The sequence below is a fragment of the Centropristis striata genome, chromosome 6 (genome assembly GCF_030273125.1).
Source record: "Centropristis striata isolate RG_2023a ecotype Rhode Island chromosome 6, C.striata_1.0, whole genome shotgun sequence".
NCBI classification, from domain to species: Eukaryota; Metazoa; Chordata; class Actinopteri; order Perciformes; family Serranidae; genus Centropristis; species Centropristis striata.
Genome location: NC_081522.1, coordinates 38,424,584 through 38,449,472, shown reverse-complemented (window position 1 = coordinate 38,449,472; position 24,889 = coordinate 38,424,584). Strand labels below are relative to the sequence as shown.

The window sequence follows — 24,889 nt, the reverse complement described above, 5'->3', positions numbered from 1 at the left end:
CAGGATGTTGGCAGATTTAACAGTTTGTTTTTTATTAAAATAAAATAAAAAAGGGAACATAACACCAATCTGTCTATTCTGACCTCTTTAACTAAAGTTCATCTCCTCAAACTCAACCTGCAGCGGTTTGTTTCCAGAGAATAAATACATTAAAAATGATTCTATCATGAAACAAAATGACACAAATTGTACTGTACACACACACGCACACACACACACACACACACACACACTCTAAAATCCACACCTGCACAATTAAATTAAAACATCTAAACATAAATGTAACTTTATCTGTAAACTAAATATTTTTCTTCAATCACCCGCTACAAAGGACATTCATTTATGTAACTATAACTTTTGTAAAAAAAAAAAAATAGTTCAGAAGAAACGTTTCATGGCAAAAGTTCTGATAAAATAAAATTATGTTTGAGGTATTAACAGTTGATTTTGAAATATTGATTGATGGCATTCATTTTAAATAAACAAACACATGGTCAAATATTGAAATTACATTTTCTCTACCACAAACAACCCTGATTCCAAAAATAAAACAGAATGCAATAATTTCAAATCCTTTTTTTAAACATATATTCAGTTGAAAACTGTTCAAAGAAAAAATATTAAAAAAAATATTAAATTATATTTAATGTTCACGCTGATTCACTGTTGTTTTCTGTAAATAAACACTCTGGATTCTGATTTTGATGCATGATGGGTGATTTTCATGAAGCCAGTCCAAATTATGTCTGAAGATTATAAGGACATACTTTATTAAACTAAATATATTTCACTTTTATATTAATGAACACTATAGCCATAATGAGTCACAATTCATTGTTTTGTGTTAAAATAAAATTTTCTATATTTTTAAACATATTTTTGATTCACAAATTCATTACCGTAATGTGTCCAGATAATAATGTCATGGTTTCCCCCACACTTATATACAATAAATATTTAATAAACTTTATAAAAATAAATATACATTTGTTGAAAAATGTATAATTTAACAGAATATAATCAAACATAATGGTTTTTAACAATGTATAAAGAACAAAATCTGGATGAAAATTGATGAGAAAAAATGGTTAAATGTTACGGTAATGATAGAATCGTTTGAATTAAAATGTGTATATTTTAATAAAATACATTTGGTGATACCAGCTACCTTTGAGCACATTTAAGTGTTGCCTTGTTTTTTAATTTAAAAATGTGTTATGGTAATGAATTTTGCTCATAGTGTCTCGAAAAATGTCAGAAAATACCTTAAAAATCTTAAAATAGAATATAAATTCATATTAAACAGTGACTTTAGATTGTATATGTTATAAAGGGTCAAAGAAAATATGTATTTAATGCTCTTAGATTTTAGCTATTAGCTGTAAAATGTTCATGAGAATCACCCACATTCTGTTTTTACAACTTTTTTTGGAATCAGGTGGTAAGTAAATGTGCAGAATATATTATAATTTATTCATAATTACATGAAAAATGTAAATAGGACCTTTTTTATTCTTCAGCCAGCAGCACCACATCTATAAACTAAGTTTCTGACATTCATTTAAATGGAATAATCGTCTCGTGTTTAACGGAATAAATAAATAACCTTCAGAGATATCAGTCACCATGAACTCCAGTGTACTAAACAAAACCTTCACTTCTCAGGCCCCTCCCCCTCCGCTGCAGAACAAAGTCCTCGCTGTGGTGAAACATCAAAATGACCAAAACACAAAAGAGTGTTTTGTTTGTTGAAGTGAACTGGAGCGACTCCACGTCTCTGATGAGGAAAACAAACCTGAAGCCTCAAATCAGATTTTCTTGTGTGCTCTTCATATTTAGGCTTCTTTTGGAAATAAACAAAAAAGAGGAAATTGGGATTGTTACAAGGCAAACACACACACACATTCTTGTACTTCTATCTTTGTGAGGACCCTCATTGGAACAGTGAAGGTTATAATAGTTTTGGATTTTTCATTAGTTTTAGTTTTGTTGTGATTTTTTGTTTTCAAATCCAGTTTTAATGAGTTTTTAGAGTGAGTTTGCTAGTTTTAGTTTAGTATTTATTTATTTTAAATGTTTTAATTTAGTTTTATTAGTTTTAGTTTTTTGTAATGGGGTATTTGTTGGGTGGGAAATTAAAAAAGGTCACAGTAAATTTTGCCTTTATTTCGTTTTATTATCCATCTTCATTATGTATGAAAAAAGTTGACAAAGACGAAAACGAAGGACATTTTCACTATAATTTTAGTGAGTTTTGTAACCACACAATACAGTTTCAGTTAGTTATCATTATCATGTAACCTTTAACCCTTAAAACAAAGTCTGAAATCTCAAAAAAAACTTTAAAGAAGTGAGGACCAAGGTTATAATAGTTTTGGATTTTTCATTAGTTTTAGTTTTAATTTTGTTGTGAATTTTTGTTTTCAAATTCAGTTTGTTTTAATGAGTTTTTAGAATGATTTTGCTAGTTTTAGTTTTTTAGTTTTTGAAAATGCTAATTTAGTTTTGTTTTAGTGTTAGTTTTAGTTTTTTGTAATGGGCTATATTTTGGGTGCCAGATTCAAAGTGGTCATAATAAATTTTGCCTTTATTTCCTTTGGTTTATCATCTCAGCCCCAATAAGGTTATTAACTCTTACAGTTCCAAGTGTTTTGAATTTTGGTTGGAGTGTAGACATCTCAGTCTCAGTCAACATATTCACCATGTGTTGCATGTTCCAATAGAAACTCTGGATTATATATGAAAAAAGTTGACAAAGATGAAAACGAAGGACATTTTCACTATATTTTTAGTTAGTTTTGTAACCACAAAATACAGTTTCAGTCAGTTATCGTTTTTAAAAAAACTCTTGTTTTTCATTTTTATTTCAGTTAACTAAAATGAGTTTTCAATTCTAGTTTTCGTTATTTCGTTAGTTTTCGTTAACTATAATAACCTTGGTGAGGACTCACTGTTGGTTAAAAAACATGTTCTGGTCCCCACTATGTAGGAAGTACAAGAACACACACCCACACACACACAGGCTCCCTGGCGTCCACACACACACAGTGTTGTCCTGCTAGGAGTGTCGGGGCACGGGGACGTCCTGCTGCTGGTGTCCGGGGGCCAGCGGCTGGCTGTTGCCGGGGACGACCGGGGCCGGTTCACCTGCAGGCTCTGCAACAGAGAGTTTACATGAACATGTATTACGTGTACAGCTAATGATGACACACTTTACATGAGGATCAATTTCCCCTGTATGTTTGCATTTCATGCAGATTGCATCCGAGCGTTTGAGTCTTTAATTTGGTTGTTGTGTTTCCCAAACTGCTCCTGGAGATCCAAAGAGCCGTCAGGGTTCAGGGGCCCAATTCACAAAAGTGTTCTTAAGAAGAAAAAGCTTCTTAAGAGCCACTTTTTTCTTAACTTTGCTCTTAAGACAAAAATTTAAGAAGATTTGGTATTCATGAAGAAATTCTTATGTTTTCTTTAGTTTTTTTCTAAGATAGAACTTGAGAACAAATGAGATTCTAGAAAACAAAGTTCTTAGATTTCTTCTCAAATTTCTTCCAAAAATAAGTCCTGATTAGGGTTGCAATTGGGTGGAAAATACCTGGTAAATTTCCAGAAATTTCCTTGTGAAGTTAGGAAATATTCCTTTTCATTTAACAACAAAACAACTTAATTCCCATAAATTCCAACTTTTTGCTTTGCTTTTTGAATTTTGCAACCCTAGTCCTTAACATAACTACTAAATATTAATTCATTTTCAGAGTTTTAACACTTTAAATTGCAGTTGGTTTACATAACGCCACTTGTTTATTTTATAAAAAAACAACAATAATTTCAACCAAAGAAACCAAAAGAAACAAACAGAAAACAGCAACATAAAGCAATATGTTTTTGATCCAAATGTATGAGAAATGTCTCTCTGGCTTTGTGTGTGTGTGTGTGTGTGATAATAATCTCTGTAAGGTGACACTTACGTTTGGCCTCAGCTTTTATCCGTTCCATTTCTTCTACAGCCTGAGAGAGAAAAGAATAAAGTGTCAGAGCACCAAGAAGTCTTTCTCTGTGTTGTATACTGTAAGAACACAACATTAATAACTGCATATTGAGTTACAGTTTGTCGCGCCTCTATTTCCCCTGAGTCATGATAAAAACAGCTGAGTCGTGTTTGCTGCCCACCACGTCTCAGCAGCAGTCAGTGGAGCTGCTGGAGGTTTGGGTGTCTCAACCAGGCGGCAACCTCCTGGTCTGAGCAGGGAGGCAAACCAGGAAGTGCCTAAAGCTGCATTCTGCTAAAAATTCCAGCAGGGGGCGCTGACGACGGCTGCAGAAGCATTTATGTCCATTCATTTCAATGCAAAATGAGAAAACTTCTCACTTGATTTATTACCTCTGAGATGTTTTTCAGGACAACACTATGGTCTCAATCACTAGTAAACAATCTTCTTCAAGACAATCTGATGTTAATAGTGTAAATAATGGCCCCATTTAGAAGAAAATAGATAAAGAATCATATGATTTGGGGCGGGGCTACCTTTGATTGACAGGTCACTAACAAGGCGAGCCGTCATCAGGAGAGAAGCAGAACAATGCGTATCCACGGCAACGAGTCAATAAAGTTATATATAACGTTATATAGATATAAAAAAGGACGTTTAGTTTGGTTTGGTCTCATAATTTTGACCCTTTCACTGTATTTTATGTATATAAATAGGACCTTTTTAGATAGATTAGCACTACATCTATAAACTAAGTTTCTGACATTCATCGTCCCTGTTTATATATATATGTATATATATTTTATGTTTACCTGTTGTAGTCCCATCTTCTGATTATTCAGTTCTTCCTGTTTCTTCTCCAGCTCCTCTCTCTGTTTCTGCAGCTCTACAGACTTTTTGTTGATGTCGTTCTCCTCGTTGAGCAGATGTTGTTCAAACTGTCTCAGCTCCTCATCAGTGTACAGAGGGTTCTGGTCCAGAGTCTGGGGAGGGCAGGGGGTTATAGTTAATAATAATAGTTAATAATAGGACGAATTTGTGATGATAAACGTTAAAGTCTCATGGTCAGTGTTGTAGTACTTGAGATCGGCCTTGATCTAGAGACCAGTCTTGGTCTTGAGACCACTTTTTGAAGGTCTCGGTCTCTGGATTTTATTTTAAGACCGGTCAAGACCACAACTGTGCATATTTGGATTTACTTGTTAATATCATTACTGTGATTTTGTGTAAATCGTATTGCTTCGAGTTCAACCAATAACATGACTCATATAAAGGTCATGTGAGTGACAGGAGAAGAGGCCGTGAGAGGACATCAGCCGACTCATCTGTAATAAAATTTGGTTACCTGAACCACAAAGATTTTTTGTGCACAACTACAAAAGAAGAAGAAGAAAAAAAACAGCAACTTGTAAATTCTGCAAAGCAACGCTAACGGAGACGGTTGGGAATGGTCTTGGTCTTGTCTTGTTCTCGACCCCTCAAAGTCTTGGTCTTGTCTCGTTCTTGACCCCTTAAAGTCTGGGTCTTGTCTCGTTCTCGACCCCTTTAAGTCTTGGTCTTGTCTCGTTCTTGACCCCATAAAGTCTTGGTCTTGTCTCGTTCTCGACCCCTTAAAGTCTTGGTCTTGTCGTGTTCTCGACCCCTTAAAGTCGTGGTCTTCTCTCATTCTCGATCCCTTAAAGTCTTGGTCTTGTCTCGTTATCGACCCCTCAAAGTCTTGGTATTGAGTTGGTCTCGCTTTAGGTGGTCTTGACTACAACAATACTCATGGTGGATTTGTCTTAAATCAGGCAAAAGAACTGTTAACTATCTTGCATTTGTTCAACTTTTATTGTATCATTTAACTGGAAGACTGTAGTTTTATGAGACAGAGCAGCTCTCCAGCTGATGGTGAGTTTAATTAAATATTGATAACATGCACCAACAAGACAGAAAGTTCAACACGGTTTAAAGTCAATTCAGTCCAGATAATCTTCACATCTCTGACTCTCTATGAAAGGTGTCTCCTACCTCCCAGCCGTCTTTCTCTGAGAAATCCTCCTTCTTCGTAGCAGCGATGAACTCAGTCAGAGACACCAGTCTGTCTTTGTTGGTGTCCACCTGAACGTCAACACATGGAGCTGCATTAGTCAAAAATGACATTTTTGCAGAAATCTCTTGGCCATTTTTATCACCCTGTGTCAGAAGTTGGTTGAGGTTTGCACCATATCTGTGTTACATCAACCCCAAAAAATGAGAGTGCATTCTAAAGCAGCCTGTATCATCTTTGTTTACCTGATCCGGTCTGATCAATACTGTATCAATAGAGATCCTGAGAGAAGCTCCATGTATTACTGTGGTGGCTCACCTCGTTCATAACGTGCTCCCTCATTCTCAGTCTCTCCTCCTCCATCTCCACCATGTCGTCTTCTTCATTTTCAGGGTTGTAAACTTTTTCCAGCTAAGAGACAAACAGATACACATTTACCTGAAGGCTTCTTCACTTATATATCTCACTATTATAAAACCTGCAGAACCAGGGCTGTTAATAGATGAACTTTATAAATACCTCTTTAGTGAAGAGAGCTTCAAGCTCGCTCTCATCGAAGAAGCCGTCTCCATTACTGTCTGCAACACAGAACAGACGGGAATGAACAAATTACGTCAACAGTACGGAGCACAATCAGCCACAAAGATCCTTTTATCATGAAAGACAGATTGCAGTCTCTCAGTGCGTTTACATGCACAGTGTAATCGAGCTTTGCTTAAAAATCGATTTTGGCGTCTAATAGAACTTCTGTCCTTGTTCCAGTTTACATGCAACTGAGAAAATCTAATAACTGACGGGAACGTGTCCTCCTCCTCAACACTGGGTGGAGATATGCATTGTTTCAGCAGGTTAATATGGCGCCTATCTGTTGACCTCAGTTTGACCCTTTGTGCCGTCGCTACTGACCGGAGACCGGCTGATGCGACTGACTAATGTGCGACCAGCTAATGAGACCGGCTAATGTGCGATCAGCTAATGAGACCGGCTAATGTGCGATCAGCTAATGTAACCGGCTAATGCGACCGGCTAACGTGCGACTGGCTAACGTGCGACCGGCTAATGTGCGAGTGGCTAATGTGACCGGCTAATGTGCGACTGGCTGATGTCACCAGCTAATGCGACCGGCTAATGTGCGACTGGCTAATTTGACCGGCTAATGCGACCAGCTAATGTGCGACTGGCTAATGTGCGACTGGCTAATGTGACCGGCTAATGCGACCGGCTAATGTGCGACTGGCTAATGTGCGACTGGCTAATGTGACCGGCTAATGCGACCGGCTAATGTGCGACTGGCTAATTTGACCGGCTAATGCGACCGGCTAATGTGCGACTGGCTAATGCGACCGTCTAATGTGCGACTGGCTAATGCAACCAGCTAATGTGCGACCGGATAATGTGCGACTGGCTAATGCAACTCTGACTCTCCAACATGGTGGTAAATAAATGCCACAAAGTTATTCAAACATATCAGAAATTATTGGTGAAGAAAGCCTGTAGAGCTGCAACTGCAGAGAGAAGAGATGGAGGACTGTACCTTTAAAAAAAAAAAAAAAAACTCTCCAAGGCTGCATACAAAACTAAATTTGTTAGATTTCGGTTTAAATAATCCATATTAGGAATGTACAAAAATCTGAATAAATTATCCAGGAAACAACTCGTAACGTGACAGTAACAGATGTTTTTTCTATTTGAAGTTTTGGAGGAAAAAGTAATCGACGTGTCAGTTTGAGGATGTGGAAATATACTTTAAAATACATTATTTGCCAATATTAAATAAATGATGATGCACTGAAGACGGACAAATTGCATTGCCAATGAATATAAATTTAGGAAAGACAATATTTGTCCAGTCTAACGTGACTTTGGGTGTAAACCACTACGACTTCTGGTCAGATCCAGATACAGATCATGACGTCTTAATACAGATTAAAGGAAAACAGTTTCAAAGGAGTCATTGTGTTCAGACTCATTCTGGTCTCTGGTTACCGTGCATCTTGAAGAAGGTCTTGGGATCAAAGTTTTCTGGGTCCATGCCGTCCGACTCCTGCCACACCTCCTTCAGCTGGTCCTCACTGCCCTGCACACAAACCAGCACACACACACAAATCAGAGTTGGTGTCATCTTCAAGTACATCACCTAACAGGGTTTTTATCAATCATCCCAAGAGCATCACTTAAATAAAACCTAGTCACCTGACTCCTGTTCTTCTTTCTACTGAGTAAATTCTAAAATGTTCCTCAAATAATGAGAGCAGTCACTAAAATTCAAACCATTTCCATCTGTGCCATCATTGCAGCAGGGGAATGATTTAAAGGCACTTTTTTCCTGTATAAAGTGTAATTGTAACATCACAACCTTACAGAAGTCCTAATGGCTCATTTAAAGGCAGTTTCTTTCTGATTTAGCACCTTAGACCAGCTTTAGAATAAACAAACACATGGAAATGTCACTTTTTTACATCTCAGTGAGGATTCTTCTCCCTCCTCCTTCAGGTAATGAGCTGTAATTTACATGAATGAACTTGGTAATAGCAGGAGTCTGACCGGGTGGTTAACTTTTGGATGCTCTGCGTGTTTCTTCTTCATCTCCTCGTAGTGCTGCTCCTCCTTCTGCCGCTCCTCCTCGTTCAGGCCCTTCAGACGCTCCCTCCTCTCGTGCTCCTTCATCATCTCATACTTCTTGAACTCGTCGTGCTGGTCCTTGTCAAAGTTCTCCAGGTCTTTGGTCGCCTACAAAAAAAATAAATAATTTTGCTTTAATTCAGAGAAATAATTATATAAAAACTGCAGTAACCATAAAATCCAACTCCAATTTTGATAGGGAAATTATTATCCAGATAGTGATTAAGTAAAAAAAAGTAAAATACTAAAATATAACATTAATTTATAATATTAAGTCTAAAATACACAAATCTTTGAATAGAGTTGTTAAACACTTAAATACACTTTATCATTACTATTAGAACCTTTTACAGCAAAACCAGAGTGCAGTAACTACCGTCATGATTTTTGAGCATAAAAATTACATCATCAATACATGTAGAGATAAGTGTCATATCACTTACCTTCCTAAAACCCATTTGGCTGGCCAGTTAAAAAACTTTAAAGAACTTTAACCTCCTGCGTCCTCATATGTGGACATTTCATTTTAGGTTTTCTGGACCTTATATTTAATTCTGCTTAACTATAACTATGCACTCTAGAATAAGAACAATACATTAATCAGTGTAGAAATCAGATGGCAGCATCTTGGTAAAGTCAATGAACAGCTTTTACCCAGACAAAAGTGGACCAGGTACCAAAGCTGATCAGATTTTATGGCTAAAACTTGTGTATTTGTGCTTAATATGGTTTGTAGTTTGATATTCTGTGCAAGTTTGACTATTTTTAGCATTAGCAACAAGTTCCGACTCTGCTAATCAGGAAGTATTGGAAATAACACATGATATAGATCCATTACACACACACAATGAAACATTTCATGTCTCAATTTATTTAATTTTGGTGAAATTAGTTTTATTTATTATTAATTCAGACAGGGCAAAAATAATGAAAACATAAATAAAAAGACACAAAATTACAAAAAAAGGCACAAAATGACTGAAAAAATACACATAATTACCAAAAAAGACACAAAATTACTAAAAAAAGAAACAAAATGACCAAAAAAACACAGAATTACCAAAAAAGACACAAAATTATATAAAAAAGACACAAAAGTACCAAAAAAGACACAAAGTTTCTAAAAAAAAAGACATAAAATTACAAAAAATAAAAGAGAAATAGAAGAAGTAATAGACTTTTACTATCATTCTTCAAATGAGAGGGTGTAAATGTAAGGAAATAAAAAGTTTTATTCACTGGTGAATTAATTGCGTTATACAGTAAAATGAACCCATTATTTTTTTTTTAAAAACTAATTCCTGTTCAAAGACAATGCTTAGTTTTTGTATTTATCAGGTCCTCCAAAATATCTAGGAGAAACTAACAATACATACCAAACAAAAGCTTGGCTCTCAGGAGGTTAAAGCAGTTTTTCTCAGTTTAACCCTTTGCGTAGTTACTGCAGTTAGGATTTGTAGGGCAGAATAGAGCTGACATGTACTGTCTGACTCCTGTAATTCACACATGCTCATCCCTCATATTATAAGGGAAGGTGATCTTTACTGTGATTACAGGTACGACTGGGATGCAGATATTAGCAGCAGCAAAACCAAACAGTGTGGAGGAACATGGTCAGTGTCAGCTGATAGAGTCTCATCCATCCAACACCAAAAAATAAGACAACTCACAAACTCCAATAGAGTATAGAAACCTGTAGCCAAGATAACCTGAGTGTGTGTTAGCTTTTTTGCTTTACATAATTATCGAATGTTGAATATTGCTCAAGGAAATATTCATATATTTTATTTATTCATTTCAGTTAGAAATTTTGTTTAAACATTATATCTAAATGTCAAGAACTGTAATTAAATTGGATAAACAATAAGTAAATAATATAAAATGGGTAATATCTATCTTTGGAAGAGAAAATGTACTTTAACACCCTTTTTTCTTGGAATTAAATTAATAAAAAATTACTGAATTAAGTATAAAGTTCCTAATCTAATCAGTACTTTATTAAAACATGTTTAAAGTGTCTCTTCTTGTGCTGTGTGTGTGTGTGTGTGTGTGTGTGTGTGTGTGTGTGTGTGTGTGTGTGTGTGTGTGTGTGTGTGTGTCCCATATGTACATGTGGGAGGACGTGCTACAATTTTGAGATATTTGTGCTATTACAGCAGTCAGTGTGCTCTATTATTCCTCTGAAATGAGTCATTTCCTTATTTTGGTTGTGTTTGATATTTGCTCAAAAAATGCCCAAAATAGGAGAGTTTGGATTTTTTTTAATCGAGGTCGTATGAGGTAATTATCTGTGGTTAGTGTAGTCGGTCTGGAGAAACAGACAAGAGTAGCAACAGAGAAGCTAAGTGATGTCTTACTGTGGACGGGCAGCAGCTGAATGTGTTTTAGCTATCTGAATAAAATCTATATCAGTTTAACTCTTTGTGCACCCCTTCAGAAAATGTTAATGTATTACCCTTGGTGCAAAAAATGTTCACCTCCTAAAAAGTGCTATAAAAATATTATTGTGTGTGTATATATATATATACACACACACATTTTTTATTTTTTATTTTTTTATTTTTCAATGCATTGAATCTTTTGACCAACTTCAGTCCTGATCATAACTATACAATGGACATGTCTTAAATCATTTTAACACTTTAATGCCCTTTTAGGAATGTAACCCCCGTTTTAAATGATAAAAACACAAAATATGAAATATTTTCCATATCTAGCAATTTGTAGACTGGATGCTAAGGGGTTTACATCCCCTCCGGCTCTGCAGCAATAACACCAGAAAAAGTCGCTGGATTCGTCTCCAGTCACTTTCTTGTAAAATAGTCACCAAGGCGGTCTCAAAAGCCGCTAAATATAGCAACAAAGTCGCTAAGTTGGCAACACTGCTTCGCTGGCTTTTACAAATGTTGCGTGTTGTTGTGGCGTCGAGTACTCATCACAACCTGCTTAGCGTTCTATCCAATCAGCAACCAGGATTTTTTCAGGGGAGAAAAAAGACCCTGCTCTTCTACAGGGACGCAAAAAGTCCAGACAAAAGTCCGCTCCGGACAACTCGTATTCAAATTAGGGGCATTTCGGCGAGTGAGACCCGCCTCTTTCCGGGTATTGGGCGGTAGTGGAAACAGCCCTGTTATCAGTTTAAATGTACGCTACATATAGAATATTTTCCCAGCTTCACCTTGCCGTCAGACAGGTCCTTCCCACAGGGAACTGAAGCGGTTATCTATGATCTCCTCAAAGCCTCCAGACTCCTTTGACAAACAGTCATTTTACTGTACAGAACTGGATTTGCTGTTCTAGCTGCCAAGATCAGTTAGTTTGACTGTGTTATGTTCTGACTTTGGAGAATCTAAACTTATTATTATTCTTTTCTGAAACCACACCGCTCTCTTTGTTTTGTTTTATTTCTTGTCTCTTGTTTTCATTCCCTGTTTTGTCTCGTTTAAACTATTGTACAGTGTCCTTGAGTGTTAGAAAGGTGCTTATAAATTCAATGTATTATTCTTATTATTAATAATATTATTAACCTTTTTAACACCAAATCACACAATAACCAAAACAAACTAAACAATCAAGGCATCAACCTGCAGTTTCCCTCTTCTGCAAGGTAAAATTAGTGTTTTTTACAAAGCAATCTGATGGTTTTGAAGTCAAAAACAGATGTCTGAGTAGCAAATATAGCAAACACTTCTACTGATATTGATTTCTTTAAGTGGCTAAAACATGATTATATGCTTCCCCGTCCACAGCAGGACACTGTTCAGCCTGCTGGTCAGTCCTCCGGCCTGTTTCTCCAAACTGGACTGGTGTTGACCGACATTTACTCCAAAACATCCAAACTATAAAAATAAATATCCAAACTATCCCTTTAATGAAGTTTGAGACAAACTCAACTGATGAATTTAGTCAAAAATGCCACTTTTATATAAATGAGAAGCCACAACAAAGAGTTCTTAATAAAATAATAAAAGCTATGAAAGTAAAAATATCTCTTCAGTGAACAGTATTTAGGTTTTTGGTTTGTTTTATGTCTGCATGTACCGATTGGATGAGGCGGTCCAGGTCGTCCACCTCGAAGGTGTTGGGGTTCATGTGGTTGAGGTGCTCAAACTGTTTGAGCAGCGCCTGGTGGTCCACCGTCCGGCCTGCAGGAAACACAAGAATAACACGTTTTATTTAACTATAAAGCAGCTGGATTAAGTGTTTTAATCTCTAGTAGGACTTAAAATATGAGCCAATAGGGTCTCTCTTGAGGTCGAGCATGATCCACATGAGACTGTCGGAGCTGGAAAACACTAGAGTTCTGGCCAAATCTCCCAAAGGACTGATTTCAAAGATCTTTTCTTTACTACTTTACTCTGATTCTTCAGGCTGTGACTCTCTGAAGCTGTTGTGGGAGCGCGATCTACAGGTAACATATAATCCTGTAGACTGGGATAAGATATGCAGCAGAATTTTCCCAGTTGGCCTCCAGAGAATGTTCCCTAACACCTCCAACCTTTGTTATAAATGTAATATACACAAAGGTACATTTATCCACTTGTTTTAGTCATGTGACCGCATCCAGACTTTCTGGAAGGGGGTCACTCTGTAATCCAGGAGGTCTCTGGTAAACAGTTCTTGTTGACTCCTTCTTTCCATCTACTTAATCATGCTCCAGACAACTTCTCGGGCACAGAGACAAAAAGTCGACATGTGGATAATATCACAGATTTCTGCTCTTATTCCTCTCGAGAAGTCGACTCACGACGTTAATCACAAATCGGACAAGTTCCGAAAATGTATTTGTTTTTTTTTATGATTCAACTTTTATTGAGTTTTTACAAATGTTTTACAAGACCACACTAACAACCAATTAAGAAAAGGAAGGAAAAAAAAGGAAAAAAGGGGCAAGATTAAGATACACAATCTTATGATAATAAAACATAAATAAAAAAATATAAATAAAACAATAAAATAAAAAGAAGTACATAAGAAGTCCAAGACAGGTACAATTAATCCATGCTCAATATGTTAATTCACTGTCTACAAATAGTCTTCCAGTAAACATTTCCCTGTAATGAACCCAGTCTGCCTCCACCTTCATTTCCATGCCAGTCCCCCAAGAACAGCCCATAATGATCAGTGTATGCAGATACATTTTAGCTACCCTGTAAAGAATATAGTCTTAAAAACATTCCCCATTTCTCATTATATTTCTCAATATCATTTGTTATACTATAGGACATCCTTTCAAAAGCAGCTACTTTGCCTAACTCTGTAAGCCAGTCTTGAAACACCGGGCCCTCTGCATCTTTCCACTTCTTCATTATCATCTGTTTACCAATCATTATACTTGTCTGAATCCAGCTGGCTAAGAGTTTTACAATATGGGCCATGGGTTTAGGGTTACCTAATATGTAAAGACTGGGGCATAACTCAAAATCCACTCTTATGACCTCTGTGATAATCTCATGAACCCTTTTCCAAAATGTCTGAATCTTTGGGCATGACCACAGGGCATGTGTTAGGGTACCCAGCTCCCCTACACACCGAAAATGTATTTGTTGTGTCGACGTGCGTTTTTCAGGTTTCAGACTAAAGTGTTACACAACCAGGCCCAAATACCAGATAAATATGGAAATAAGATTAATTGCATGATATACACAGAACTGTTCACTGTAGATTTTTTTTTAGATATAGACCGTACAGTAAAATATTACATTACAGACTTCCGGGTCACGTAAACCCGACCAATTAAATATTCAAATCAAATTCAGTCTTGGTGCCCGTTTTTCCATTTCATATTTTTTATCTGAGCCTAATATTGAAATATGAAAAAACAAGCATTTTTTTTTCTTCCATTTTTTGTGTTATCATAAAAAACAAATAACAAAATAAGCTGTCAATTTTTCATTATTTGATTTTTGAATGCCAATTGAAAATATACACGGATTCTGTTAGCTTGGGGTGGGACTTCTTTTGTTTTGTTTTGTGCTTTGTTGTCTGGTTTGTTTTTGTTTTTCCTAACGTTTTTTGCTTATAAAAATGAAAAACCAATAAAAAAGTGTATAAAAAAAAAAAAAAAAATGAGCTGTCAGATCTTTGACTTATTTTAGAAGCATCCACAGCTCTGTCCTTCAGTGACTCACTGGTTACTCGGAGCTTCTCAAAGACATTTTGTGCTCCAGTAGTTCTTCAGTAATAAACAAACACACCGCCAGGCAACCAGCAGCTCTGTTTACCTACGTTCCTGTTCAAATTTACTCTGGGAAAGAGTTAAGTAAGAGTTAAGTAAGAGTAAATAAGAGTAAACGTGTTTCTACGAATGATGGAAAATTGATTGTTTTAACACATCTGTCCGGTCTTCAGCCTGTATTTCTGCTCTCTAACTGTTGTTGCTTACACTAGTTTTATAAAACCTTTCACACAGCAGCTACTGGCAGAATAAACTCTATTTCATCACGTTCCTGTTCCTGTCTAAGAGCCACAACACATATCTGACCATCAGACCGTTGACGTGTATTACAAAACTTCTTGTGCAACTTCCACACACACACACACACACACACACAGTTAAAGGATACAGATTAAAGGAACTTTATACTTAATTCAGTAATTCTTTAATCATTTAATTCCACGAAAACAGGGTGTTAAAGTGCATCTTCTGCTGAAGATATTACACATTTTATACCATCGATTCATAGCTTACCCAATTTAATTACGATTATTGACATGTTTAGAGATAATGTTTATGAAAATTTGAACAGAATTTTTATTTGTTTAATATATATACATATCTATTATTTATATATTTATTTATCAATTTTAATTTTATATATATGGGGAAAAAAATATGTATATATACATATATACATACATATATATATATATATATATATACATATATACATATATATACACACACATACATATATACACACATATATATATATACACATATACATATACATATATACACACATATATATATATACACATATACATATACATATATACATAGATATATATATACACATACATATATACACAAAAATATATACACACATATACATATATATATATATATATATATATATATATATATATATATATATATATATATACACACATATATATAAAATGTTTAATATCTTTGGCAGAAAATGCACTTTTTTCACCCTGTTTCCATTGAACAATAAGCACCTTTTGATAATTGTGTAAAGCAAAAAAAGCAAACAGTAAAATTTTAAACTTAATGTAAAAAATAAAAAAATAAAAAGGGTATTCTGGCAGCAATACTTACAGTCATAATAAAGAAAAATAAAAAAATACTATATACACTCACCACTCCCCCCCTGGACGTCCTGTTTGACTTTGATGAGCATCCTCAGCCGGTTCATCTCCTCCCTCTTCAGCTCGTCCAGCTTGGTCCGAAAGTTGTGGTGAACAAAGTCCAGTTCTTTGGAAAGTTTGCCTAGCTGCAAGAAGGAAAATTCCCAGCTCAATACAGAGTGTTCATGCCAAGTAAAGAGCTTGTGAAACAATGGCATGTTTAGTGAGCGTGCAGAAAACAAACCTTGATGTCTTCCATGTTGGCGTTTTTCAGCTTCTCTCTGAAGTGGGGGTCCTTCTCCAGGTACTCGATGACTTCTCTCAGGTAGCGGTCGTAGTGCAGCCCGGTCTCCTGGAGCACGAACACAGCAGACGTTAGTGTTTGATCGTAGAGATTTACCTTATTAATATCTAACTCCACATCAGGACATCAGAGAAAACTATTGTGGACGATATCTAGGCCTGTCACAGCAGGGTGATTCTCATCAACATGGTGCAGCTCATAGCAAGAATCCAAGAGCATTGAATACATATTTTCTTTGACCCTTTATAACATATACAATACAAAGTCATTGTTTAATATGAATTTATAATCTATTTGAAATTTTTAAGGTATTTTCTGACATTTTTAGAGACACTGTGAGCAAAATTCATTACCGTAACACATTTTTAAATTAAAAAAACAACAAAAGGTTTTTTTCTTTTTTTTTCTTTGGAAAGCACTTAAATATGCTCAAGCGTAGCAGGTATCACCAACATCTATTTTATTAAAATATACACATTTTTAATGCAAACTATTCTATAATTACCGTAACATTTAACCATTTTTTATCATCTTTTTGATTATATTCTGTTAAATTATACATTTTTAAACAAATGTATATTTATTTTTTATAAAGTTTATTAAATATTTATTGTATATAAGTGTGGGGGAAACCATGACATTTTTATCTAGACACATTACGGTAATGAGTTTGTAAATCAAATATATGTATAAAAATATAGAAAATATTATTTTAACACAAAACAATGAATTGTGCCTCATTATGGCTATATTGTTCATTCATATAAAAGTGAAATATATTTAGTTTAATCAAATATGTCCTTATAATCTTCACAGACAGAACTTAGACTGGCTTCATGAGAATCACCCATTTACGATATTAGAACATAATAAATTTATCCTTTTCCACAGCAATTCATTTTTTAAATCTAGAGAATATTTAACATTGGAATTGAAATGTGGAAAAGAAATATTAAAATATCCTATATAAATAAAACATAAATAAATAAACTACAACTAAAAACAAATGAAATAGACGTTCAGGCTGTTAACAAAAAAAATGCATTGAGATAATCATTATGTATTATATTATTTTATTATTGAAATATCATATAAACAGCTGGAATGGCTGCCTGTCAAACATTTGCAGCTTTACTTTAAATACAAAAAAGCACAAAAAGTCACGCATGTTAACGACAATATATTGAGTCCAGAAAAAAAAACTATCACGTCCTTTTGTATATACATTGAAAGATATAATAATTATGGTGACAGGCCTAACGATATGGACAACATTTTAATCAGAATATAGGTAATTTCATATCATGATAACAATATAAATCTCATATATCTCATCTCATACATAGCATGTCTGCTGGTAATGCAATAAATATAAAGTCACCACATGGTAAAGTCTGTTTTTGTATACTCCTCCATACTACATATCTGTATAGTGGTTTTCTCCACTTTTACTCCATGTGAAAGGATTACTGTTTGAACAATGTGACACAATCTATATAGAAATACAACACCAGTTTCACATCGCTTGGGAACCACGTAGATAAAAACCTAATGCATGCGTTAAGAAGAGTAAGAACGAGTCGAAGCAGCACAGTCCTCCTGCAGCAGTCTCTCCCAGCTGTAGAGCCGGAGGGGATGTTAACCCCTTAGTGTCCAGTCTGCAAATTGCTAACAGGCTAACAGTTAGCTCTGTAGCAGTACAGTGTGTATGTGCTAACAGGCTAACAGTTAGCTCTGTAGCAGTACAGTGTGTATGTGCTAACATGCTAACAGTTAGCTCTGTAGCAGTACAGTGTGCATGTGCTAACAGGCTAACAGTTAGCTCTGTAGCAGTACAGTGTGTATGTGCTAACAGGCTAACAGTTAGCTCTGTAGCAGTACAGTGTGTATGTGCTAACATGCTAACAGCTAACCCCTTAGTGTCCAGTCTGCAAATTGCTAACAGGCTAACAGTTAGCTCTGTAGCAGTACAGTGTGTATGTGCTAACAGGCCAACAGTTAGCTCTGTAGCAGTACAGTGTGTATGTGCTAACAGGCTAACAGTTAGCTCTGTAGCAGTACAGTGTGTATGTGCTGTTGCTGCAGGAGGTGTTCACTTAGAGATCTCTGTTTGTTTACAACAAGCACCAGAGACTAAAAACTGTTCCTATTGTTTGTTTAAAAGTAGTTCAATAAAAATACAGATGTTTTCCCTAACATGATGAATAATCATGGTTAATAATCGTGATTACAATATTGATCAAAATAATCATGATTATCATTTTGGCCGTAATCGTGCAGCCCTAGTAGATATACACTCTGAATTCTGAGTTCAATGCATAAAGGATTGTTTTTCCTTTAGAATCGGGGCTGTATATACATCGTAACACCCCCGTCTCTGGTGTCGTTACCTGATACTGTTCTTGTTTGTTTTGAGCAAATACTCTGAAACACTGAATGTTCCTGCCAACCTTTTACCCAGAGTACTGACCATGAGAAACAGCCCTGTCTGAGACACCGTAAAGCCCAAATGATCCCTCCTTTAGGTGGCTGGGAGCTATTTAGTGATTTAACTGTAAGACCCAGACAAATGTGGTATTGCTGTATATATATATATGACTCACAGCACTCTCTGGCGGTCCCAGCTCCTCCTCTGGGGGCTTTTCTTTGGCCTTGTCCACACTGATAGGCACTGACTGGCTGCACAGCCACAAACTGAGCAGGACCAGCCCACAGCGGACCACAGATTTACCCCTCACCATCTGGTAAAGAGGAAAAACAGGAGTTGAGTAGGTAAATCATTATTTTGTTTGTTACATGAACATGGTGGACAGTGTTGAGAAGCTACTTTGAAAGAAGAGTTTTGCAACCGATCAATTACATCACACTCCAAGATTTTCAGATATAAAAATAAAGAAGTTTTCCTTCATTCACAAACACACTTTTTAAAAATAAAAAGGTTTAATCTGAGAGCATTTTTATAAACAAATCTGGCTTTTGCATTATCTGCCCACAATTAAAAGTATACACACACACACACAAACACACACACACACACACACACACACACACACAGATATATATATATATATATATATATATATAACCAGTCTGACCTTCTTTCAGCACTGGTTTGAAAACTAAATAATGGGCACAAGGACGAAAAACAAAAAAATGTGACACAAAGTTAAAGTGAAGTGTGGTAGTAGCTGTCTGACTTCACAACAGTCAGGATGAAAGAAAAGGGGGGTCAATTACTGTAGAAAACCAATGATAAAATAATAATAATAATACATAAATAACATTCCTTTACTTTTATGGCACAATGTATAGTTTGTAGTTTCAATAGTGCAAAAAAAAATAGCAAAAGAAAAAGTAATTGAACTACTTGAATCACTACACAAATATAAATGCAGTTAAACTAGCAGCGAGCTGCTGCAAAATGTAGTAAAACTAAAATACAAAAGCGACCAAACAAGCCTCAGTGTCTGATCTAAGAAGGGTTATTCTGATTTTAAAACTGGATTAAACATACTTTATTATATAACAGTATCAGACTGATTATTATTATTATTTTGTGTGTTTGTTTCTTTTTTTATTAGTAGCATAATCCTTATTATTTCATCTTTTTTTTTAATTATTATAATAAGGGGTGTGTGTCAGGGGCAAGATTTAACAAGTTCAGAATGGCCCAATTTATAGTTTGTTGTTTCAGTTGTTGAACGACACAAAAAATGGCAACAAAAAAGTAATTTAACTACTTGAATAACTTCACAAATATAAATACAGTTAAACTACTAGCAAGCTGCTGCAAAATGTTGTTAAACTACTATTTCAACACTGATGGTAGATGCCTTATACAGCTTTTTAATTGTGCAATCAATAGTATTAGACAGTGTTGACAGGTGCTTTATCCTTATACAGGACAACACCCTCAAAAAAAGCATTGCAAAAGCTTTACAAACCACAACTTTACCTGCAGACATTGTGGGATCAGATTATGCGAGTTAGTCTCAAAAAAGCACCGAGCAAAGACTAAGCACGTGTTTAGTGGATAAACACACAGCGAGCTTACTTTAAAACCACAGACTTAGAATTAAAAAAAAAGACTATTGTGAGCCTGAAACTAACATTTCACGATAAACTCTGTCAGCTAACGGTTTCATTATAAAACAGGTTGTTTGGTGGAGATGTCAGCTGGTTAATTCATTATGTCACAGCGACATAACAAGCCTCAACAGTGGCAGTAAAAGACACATATCATGTAGAATAACATTAACTGTGAACTGACACTTACTTTGAGCTCCTCTTTTCCAGTCTTTGTCTCGTTTTAGCCGTTCAGATGTGCTCAAACTGGCGGAGCTGCACTTGTTTACAGCTGTCATCCACCGATACAACCTGCCGGCCACAACCTACACTCCTCTATAAAGGAGAAGGAGAAAAAGAGTGTGGTCACCATGGTGACGCCCCGCCCCGCGGCGCCGCTGATTGGCCAGAGAAACTCCACTTTCTTTGTAAAACAGTCGCGTTGAGAGCTGATTGGTCGCTCGGCCTGTCAGTCAAAGTGTATCAGACTGGCAGCCCGTGGCTTAAGGTGCGTTGAGCCAAACTGTACGTGGCGTTCACAGGCGGCGAGGGCGGAGTTAGAGTCTGACGTAAGAAACGTTTCTACACATTATTTATATACAGTCTATGATATTAACACTCGGTTACACACACTTCATTATACTGTTGCATCAGGCCTATTATCGGTATTTTTTCATTGTTTTTTATTTAATTATTTCTTATTCTTATAATAATAATAATAATAATCATTATTATTATTATTATTATTATTATTATTGTTGTTGTTGTTGTTCTTCTTCTTCTTCTTATTATTATTATTATTTATATTTTTTATTGTTGTTATTTATTATTTTTTCTTCTTCTTCTTCGTATCATTATTAATTTTTATTAATAATAATATATTTTTTATTATTAATAACAATTACTATTATAATTATCATTATACAAAGAAGAAAAAAATAATAGTAATAATAATAATAATAATAATAGTCATTATTATTATTATTATTATTGTTGTTGTTGTTGTTGTTGTTGTTGTTCTTCTTCTTCTTCTTCTTCTTCTTCTTCTTATTATTATTATTATCATTTAAGCATGAGCCTATTATTTCAGTTTTTTAAAAAATAAAGGGGTATTTGTCAGGCAAAATTGGATTCTTTCACTGGCGGCGAGGGCGGAGTTAGTGTCTGATGTAAGAAACATTTTTACATATTTACACTAGGTTACACAGACTTTATTATATTATTGCACCAGGTCTATTATAGTTTTTATATTTATTGTTGTTTATTTGTTATGTATTTTTTTTTTCTTCTTCTTAGTATGATAATAATAACAATGATAATAACATTAATAATAATAATAATTATTATTATTATTATTGTTGTTGTTGTTGTTCTTCTTCTTCTTCTTCTTCTTCTTCTTCTTATTATTATTATTATTTAAGCATGAGCCTATTTTTTCAGGGGGGTTTTTTAAATAAAGGGGTATTTGTCAGGCAATATTGAAGAAGTTCAGAATAGGTATTATTATACAAATAGAGAGTTTGTGAAGGCAGATGACTCACAGTCATGCAGGCTAAAAACAAATTAATAAAATTCCTTCTTTTTAAAAGAGTTTTAAGAAACAACACTTCTCATACTTTTGCTTCTGATTAATATGATCTTTAAATACATGAGTGTCCTTTAGGGCGCTTTCCCAGTAGAGAAAACAAGATAAAATGCTCTTGCAGTAAAGAAAACATGATGCAATGTCCTCTAGTGTAGCCTTTCAGTGAGAAAAAACAAAACAAACAGATGCATGAGTGGATGGCATTAAATGGAGAAAACAGTGCCCTCTAGGGTAGCTTTATACTATTATATTTATATTTATACTGTTCATAATTCCCACTGTTATGAATGACTTTTAATTGTGTTACATTTCACTTTAATTTATGAATGTATTTCTTTACTTGTATAAGGAAGGAAAAGGAGTTCACTCAAAGAATAACTGAATACAAAGTAGGTAAAACACTTAAAAAAGAACACCTAAAAAAGATAACTACTCATAGACCGGTCTAAAATAGGCAATCTCACCAAACAAACTGCTTGAATAAGGTGGTATTCTGAAACAAAGTGTTGCCTAAACAAGGGAAAGAGAGTGTAAACTTGCCTTTATTTTCTGTTTGTATTTTACCTGCAGGTTATTGAAAAATTATTATTAGTGCGTATTGCCTTTGTTGTGTTTTTGTGTCTGTTATCAGTAAGTTTTTGCATTTAAAGTACATGGTCTTTGGCCTACTTTTTTGTTGTTTCTCCACTCCTTCAGAACCTAGAACTGGTCCAGTAGCGTGTTCTTAAGTTTTATTTAACCCTTAATAGGACACTCATTGAAATACTTGCAAATTCCAAATTTCAACCCTAGAAAATATTGAAGGATATTACATATAATACAGCCAGAATGTGTAAAAAAAATACCAAACAAACAAAAAAAACTTACGGACCCTGGGGAGGGGGATAATATTTTGAGAAATACATTTACGAGATTAAAGTGGCAAATCTACGAGAAAAAAATGCGCCGATTTATGAGATTTAAAGTGGTGAATCTGCGAGAAAAAAAGCTTTTTTTCCCTCGTAAATCTGTGACTTTTTTCACGCAGATTTGCCACTTTAAATCTTTTAAATCTGCGGCTTTTTTTTCTTGTAGATTAGCCACTACGAGATTAAAGTGGCAAATCTACGAGAAAAAAATGCGCAGATTTGTGAGATTTAAAGTGGTGAATCTGCGAGAAAAAAAGCTTTTTTTTCAATATTTTTCAATATTTTTATTTTTTATTTTGGATATCCGCTGAAGTTGCCAAATACGGTTCTTCGTCCGATAAAGGGTTAAGAACAATTCATCTCAGCACTTCTTCCATCACTGGTGCTGCTGTAATGTTGCAACGCTGCATAAAACATGCTGAACTGGTGCTGAACTCTTGTTGCACATCCCTGCAGGATTATACGGAAGCCCTGAACCGCAAGTGAAGAAATTTTTTTTGAGATGTTATCTTGTCATTTCGAGATCATATCTCGTTATTTCAAGATGATATATCATTATTTCGAGATAATACACATATGTAAAAAAAAAAAAGAATTAAAAAAAAAAAAAATCTTCCAAAATGTTTTTTTTCTTCAGATATTATCTCATTATTTCGAAAATAATATCTCGTTATTTCGAGATAACACACCTATGTAAAAAAAACATTTTTTTTTTTTTTTTAAATAATTTTTTTTTAACATAGGTGTGTTATCTCGAAATAATGAGATAATATCTGAAGAAAAAAAACTTTTGGAAGATTTTTTTAAAAAAAAATCTTATTTTTTTTTTTTACATATGTGTATTATCTCGAAATAATGATATATTATCTTGAGATAACGAGATCATATCTCGTTATTTCAAGATAATATATCATTATTTCGAGATAATACACATATGTAAAAAAAAAAAAAGAATTAAAAAAAAAAAAATCTTCCAAAATGTTTTTTTTCTTCAGATATTATCTCATTATTTCGAGATAATATCTCGTTATTTCGAGATAACACACCTATGTAAAAAAAAATAATTTTTTTTTAATATTTTTTTTTTTAACATAGTTGTGTTATCTCGAAATAATGAGATAATATCTGAAGAAAAAAAACTTTTGGAAGATTTTTTTGTTTAATTCTTATTTTTTTTTTTTACATATGTGTATTATCTCGAAATAATGAGATATTATCTTGAAATAACGAGATATTATCTCGTAATTACGAGATATTATCTCATTATTTCGAGATAATACACATATGTAAAAAAAAAAAGAATTAAAAAAAAAAAATCTTCCAAAATTTTTTTTTTCTTCAGATATTATCTCATTATTTCGAGATAATATCTCGTAATTACGAGATAATATCTCGTTATTTCGAGATAACACACCTATGTTAAAAAAAATAATTTAAAAAAAAAAAAAAAAAAATTTTTTTTACATAGGTGTGTTAAAAAAAATAATTTTTTTTTACATAGGTGTGTTATCTCGCAATAACGAGCTATTATCTCGAAATAACGAGATATTATCTCGTAATTACGAGATATTATCTCATTATTTCGAGATAATACACATATGTAAAAAAAAAAAATAAGAATAAAAAAAAAAAAAATCTTCCAAAAGTTTTTTTTATTCAGATATTATCTCATTATTTCGAGATAACACACCTATGTAAAAAAAAAAAGATATTATCTCGTAATTACGAGATATTATCTCGAAATAATGAGATAATATCTGAAGAAAAAAAACTTTTGGAAGATTTTTTTTTAAAAATTCTTTTTTTTTTTTTTTTTACATAGGCTATGTGTATTATCTCGAAATAATGATATATTATCTTGAAATAACGAGATATGATCTCGAAATAACAAGATAACATCTCAAAAAAAGGATTAAATTCCGTAGAATTCAATTCTTCAGTTCTCCACGTTTCTCCTCTGCCACTGAGCCTTTTGCTCCTCACGGTGGCGCTGTTCCTCCATCCAACCTGCTGCAGCAGAAACTCTCCAACTGTGTCCAACCAAACCTCCAACCAGCCTCCAACCACCTCAACAGG

General features: G+C 34.4%; 1 protein-coding gene across 1 annotated transcript; it reads right to left on the bottom strand.

Annotated features, from left to right (window-relative positions):
* Positions 1 to 855: 855 nt before the first annotated feature.
* On the bottom strand, positions 856 to 20,942 carry LOC131973363 (nucleobindin-2-like). Its single transcript, XM_059335348.1, has 13 exons — positions 20,532 to 20,942; positions 18,859 to 18,996; positions 16,196 to 16,303; positions 15,965 to 16,097; positions 12,679 to 12,782; positions 8,560 to 8,745; positions 8,002 to 8,092; positions 6,535 to 6,593; positions 6,334 to 6,426; positions 5,997 to 6,086; positions 4,799 to 4,969; positions 3,966 to 4,005; positions 856 to 3,156 (listed from the first exon to the last, which is right to left on the bottom strand). The coding sequence occupies exons 2-13, from the start codon at positions 18,994 to 18,996 to the stop codon at positions 3,059 to 3,061; spliced, it is 1,311 nt and encodes a 436-aa protein (XP_059191331.1). The 5' UTR covers positions 20,532 to 20,942; the 3' UTR covers positions 856 to 3,058.
* Positions 20,943 to 24,889: the final 3,947 nt, after the last annotated feature.